This window comes from Gadus macrocephalus, chromosome 19 (assembly GCF_031168955.1).
Source record: "Gadus macrocephalus chromosome 19, ASM3116895v1".
NCBI classification, from domain to species: Eukaryota; Metazoa; Chordata; class Actinopteri; order Gadiformes; family Gadidae; genus Gadus; species Gadus macrocephalus.
Window position 1 is genome coordinate 7,956,112 of NC_082400.1, and position 5,382 is coordinate 7,961,493.

The 5,382-nt window shown below is 44.2% G+C and overlaps 1 protein-coding gene across 1 annotated transcript; it reads left to right on the plus strand.

Annotated features, from left to right (window-relative positions):
* The first annotated feature begins 1,404 nt into the window (after positions 1–1,404).
* LOC132447435 (sphingosine 1-phosphate receptor 3) lies at positions 1,405–4,486 on the plus strand. The gene is made up of 2 exons (XM_060038222.1): positions 1,405–1,730; positions 2,236–4,486. The coding sequence occupies exon 2, from the start codon at positions 2,289–2,291 to the stop codon at positions 3,453–3,455; it is 1,167 nt and encodes a 388-aa protein (XP_059894205.1). The 5' UTR covers positions 1,405–1,730; positions 2,236–2,288; the 3' UTR covers positions 3,456–4,486.
* The last annotated feature ends 896 nt before the right edge of the window (positions 4,487–5,382 follow it).

Genomic DNA, 5,382 nt, shown 5'->3' on the forward strand with positions numbered 1-5,382 from the left:
GGTCTGGCCGATGTTGGGATGGAGTTCAACCCAGACCTTCTGACGAACCTCCCATCCACACTTCGGGACTCGCCCTCTTCCTCACTGAAGCAGCCCACGATGGAGGACTCCTCAGAGAACTTCTTGAACTGGCACGTTTCAGGGTTGAAGCTGAAGTCAGGTGTAGAAGGTGATCGGAAAGGTGGAACGCAAGGCTCTTTGGGAGGCGTCGGTGTGGTCCATCACCCCATCTGACTTGCATAGCTGAGAGCTTCTCCGCAGGCAGGAGGGGCCGGAAGGTGCGGAAGAACGTCAACTCTCCAGTGACTCTCGCTCTGCTTCCCGGCCTCTCAAGGTCTGATCGAGCCCTGTGCAACAGGGAGAAGTTGGCATCGTCCATGCTGATGGTACGTGAGGTTTGAAAGATTCAACACATATTAAAAGATTTTTGTTATTTATTATTTTGATAGTGAGGATATGATATTGTATCTTAATGATAATATCTAAGGTAAGAAATGTGATTGATCTTGTCAGTATGGGCTCGATTTTGAAAGCATCCAAACTAAACATCCCAGAACTCCCTTCAGGTCTTCTGTCAAAGCCACTCCCCTAAAACATGTGACTTGCTCGCTTGCTTTAGCACTAGGTCTGCCTTCCCTGTGGAACACTCCGGTTATGCGCAATGAGCGTATACATACGGGCATAGTGCGCGCAGGTAGACGGTAGGTAGGTAGACAGACAAGTAAGCCATCCAATAATTTCATTCGGGCCGAATGAAATGATTGGACAGGCTTATTACAGGCCAGCGAGAGCCAAAGATACAAGACATATATTTTTTGTCAGTTGATTTATTTCTCGCTGTCGGGATGTCAAAATAAATTCAACAATTTGACAAAGAACGCCTCTAAAAATAATTGCCATCCTACCCTACCTTAAAACAACATAATCTAACAAATAACATGAGTAGTTGCATGCATAGTTTATTATGCTATTATAGATATATAATCAAACAATATTCTAACCATAGCAATCATGAAACCAGAGATTAGGATGTGATTATTTTAAGGCTATAGGAACAGGGTAAGTCTAGCACAAAGGTTGTCTACAATTCGATAGAATCATGTTATTTATTTAACAACCAACAAACACTGAATAAGTCATGACTCCAACCAGATAATGACAATGAGTCAGTATTTATTTGGCTTACTTTTGTTTTAATGCACGCAAAGGAATTATGTAGGGTTCCTATAATGAATACAATCGCAGGAGTCATTGTGTATAAAACACATAAATTGTTTCATTATTATTTGTGTGATTTATTTTTTGTGCGAGTATTTCTTTTATAAAAAACTGTCTCAAAAAATATCATTTTTTTTTTAATCTTTATCTTGCACTTGGCAAAGCCATCTGGAAAATAATGCAAAACGTTATGATAGTTCATTTCAGGACATGCTATCCATAGACACATTACTGACTTTGATTCACGATCTTTAGTTTTCACAGCCCTCCCAATTTAGTTTGCAGCCTCCAGTAAATTGAGGAAGGGGAGTGACTTGAAGAGAACCGCCGAAGAGATACCCTGCCTATAGAGCAAAGAGACCTGGACGGAGCGCTCTCTACTTTAAACCGGAGCTGGAAGATGATTGAAATTAAGAATACAATTGCATGGATCAACTCTTTAGCAAAGCGTTGCATATTTTTTCCCATCTCTTCAAACTGGAATAGTTGTTGAATATCCCCGACATCCTTAGGTAAGATGTTTTTACTTTAGCCATTTGGGTAAAGAAAAAAAAAACGCAGAATAATCTACACTGGTATATTTGAAACTAATAAATGCTGGGTGATTACGAAAGGAAAGTATGACTATTTGGACAAGAACCAGATACATTGTTGGTGAGATTATACTCTTGTGTTGGACCACCTATTCAGGCTCTTTTGTGTTTGTCCTATGTTCATTATATGTAGGCAACATATCGTTTATTTGCCTTAATAATGATTCATTTATAATATTCTACGATGGCTCTAGGCGACTGTCCTAACTGTGTTTTATTAAGTAGACAAGCCTAGAAATGACCGGTGTTGTTGCATCGTGTAAGGCAATAGTCCTAAAACACTAAATGATTCATTATATAAGCCCGACTTTTACAACCAGTTTACGTTTAGAAATACGCTCATCACGGACTATAGACCCGAGCAGCTAAATAAAAAAGACAAACTTTCCAGCTCTGTCTTTTTTCGTTTTTTTTGGTCACCTAGACTTCCAAAAGATTCCCTGCTGAAGTGCGCCCTCTAGCGGCCGCTCCGGGAACATGATCAACACTGAACTTTACCGACACTACAACTTCACCGGGAAACTCGACCACAGGCCCGCCAGCGGCGAGGGGACCAGCGGTGGCTCCGTGGACACCAAGACCTTGGTGTTCCTGGTCATCTGCAGCTTCATCGTGCTGGAGAACCTCGTGGTGCTCGTGGCCATAGGGAGCAACAAGAGGTTCCACAATCGGATGTACTACTTCATCGGTAACCTGGCGCTGTGCGACATGCTCTCCGGGGTGGCGTATCTCGTCAACCTGCTGCTCTCGGGGGACAAAACCCTGCAGCTGTCCCCGGCCCTCTGGTTCGTCCGGGAGGGGAGCATGTTTGTGGCGCTCGGCGCTTCGATCTTCAGCCTCCTGGCCATCGCCATCGAACGACACCTGACCATGGTCAAGATGAGACCTTACGACCGCAAGAAGAACTACAGGGTGTTCCTCCTCATCGGCACCTGTTGGATTATTGCCCTGTCCCTGGGTGCGCTGCCAATCATGGGTTGGAACTGTCTGGGCGACCTGCCCGACTGCTCCACCGTGCTGCCGCTCTACTCCAAAAGGTACGTGGCGTTCTGCATCATCATCTACATGGTGCTGCTGCTGGCCATCTCCGTGCTCTACGCCCGCATCTACACGCTGGTCAAGTCCAGCAGCCAGAAGGTGAACAAGCAGCGGCAATCGGAGCACGCCTTGTCCCTGCTGCGCACCGTGGTCATCGTGGTGGGCGTGTTCATCGCCTGCTGGACGCCCATCTTCGTGCTGCTCCTGGTGGACGTGGCGTGCAAGCAGCGCCGCCGGTGCCCCGTCCTGTACAAGGCCGACTGGTTCATCGCGCTGGCCGTGCTCAACTCGGCCGTGAACCCCGTGATCTACACTCTGGCCAGCCGGGAGATGCGCCGGGGCTTCCTGGGGCTGGTGTGCGGACCCTTCTGCAAGATCCAGACCTCGGTGAACGGTAGCGGTGCCAGGCCGTCGCTGGAGCAGAGCCGCAGCAAGAGCAAGTCCTGGGGGAGCGGGATCAACCAGAACCAGAACCAGAACCAGATTCAGAACCAGAGCCAGAACCAGCCGCATGGTTCCTCCAGGAAGGAGGGGGAGAGGGGGAACGAGGCGGGGTCGGGACCCGCTGCTCAGGACACGCTGGTGGGCCAAGCGTGTCCTGATTAGGGTCATGGGTAGGGGAGTCCCAGCAGTCTGAAGGAAGACGTGAGGGGTGTGAAATGAGGGAAGCACGCAATCTAGGAAGGGACAGAGGTAGTTGAAGTTGAAGTCCCCCCCACACCCATGGTCCCTACGTGGTACTGATTTAAGAGTGTTGCTCATGTCAGCACACTCAGTCAGTATCATATATTTACCTTCACATCAAGCTTTTCATGGCTGCTGCTTCAATATAAGCTTTGTAACTGCATTAAGGATAACGACAGAATCAGTACAATTCAAAGAGCTATATTTAAGAAACTGCAGTAATGCATGATGCTATATATTGGTCAGAATTACAGCCATTGGAAACCTATTTATTAGTATTCAGGTTGATGATGATTCAATTTATTTTGACATAATAATGCAGCAGCCTAATTGCACAATTTATAGATTAAAGCCAGCATGGTCTGTGTGTGTTATGTAAAAAACAGACACACTTTGTTTTTAAAGTAAATGCTACATAATTCTGTTTATCGAAGAGTTTTTTTGGACCGTGTACTGTCCGATGGACCAAAGTCATATTTGTAAGGAAGTACTCCTGCAAAGCGTTAGAAGGGGAAGAGCCCCATCTGGTGGTCAATAGTAAAAGTTGGAGAATGCTTTTTTTTTGTTTCCAATTAACTGCATGTTAATAATTCGTTTTTTTTCTCAATCGCTTTCGTTCAATTCTTGAATGAGAATTATGTTTGTCAATACAAAACCTTCAAATCGCTGAACAAAATATAGTCTCTTGTTCACACCAGATTTTTTTTATTATTCATTTAAGTAAATTGCACATATGTTGGTACAATTGCATACGATTTGCACAATAACTACATGCACATGGCTTGCTGATGGGATGAATGCATTGAAAAGTTGGTTTTCAGTGTCAGTGTCATACTCTTCACGACTTCTATTCCTTTCTTCAGTATGTGAGCCATGACATGCAAAATGATCCATTCAATTGTCGAAAACCTGTCAGACATGCATGTATATTCCATAAATATCTTTGCCATGGAGTGTTTGTGATGTCTGCTTGATTGGCAAACGAGCGGTCATGTTACATATAGGAATTTCGAATCCCAATCCTACCAATCAACAAATCAAGCTTGCAGCATTTATACGGAGCTGCCCACAGCAGTATCAAAACCAAGGATGAGGTTAGAGAAAGGTTGAAACCCTGAATAGCATACACCCTCGTGGAAGAGGAACAAGAAGAGAGATGAGAGTGTCTGGTGGTGTTAGGGGAAGACATAATAGAGGAACAAGTAGACATTTATAAAGAAACTGCAACTGTGAAGTTTCCGATATCCGAGTTATCCGAAACAGTGAATTAATTTTTGTTGCAATGTGTATCCTGACACATTGCAACAAAAATACATTTACTGTATACCTACCCTACTGTGGAAACCAGTACCTTATGCAATAGTTATGCAATAGCAATCAGCGAGACTAAATACTGTACATTCTCGACGAGAACCGTGAGAAGTCAGTGTCAACAAAAAAGTAGAAAAGTGATGTTTTTTTTATAGAACAAACATTGCTGGCTGCCATGGTAACGATGACAAACAACAACCTTGGATGTCTTTGGCTAATTTACCTACACACTTGCTGGGTTTTGAAGCACACATTTTTTTTTTTTGGGTGAACTAGTTTTGTAGAAAGTGATGTCTGGACAGTTCTGTGATCACTGTGTGACCATCGCACTTGCAACTGACGTTGCACTTGAGCCAAAGCGATTGAGAAAACTGTAAAGCAGTTTTAGCCTGAGGCTAGGAATATATACTTTATGAATATAATTTGTGTCTCCACGTGTGGAAGGTCAATAGCTTTATTACCCTACATGATACTCTAAGGATGTTGACAAGTCGTTTTGTGGTTGGGAGGAAAGCCAATGAGGAAACAACAAAAAAAA

Coding starts and splice junctions, on each gene's coding strand:
- LOC132447435 (XM_060038222.1), top strand. CDS start 2,289: ATGATCAACACTGAACTTTACCGACACTACAACTTCACCGGGAAACTC.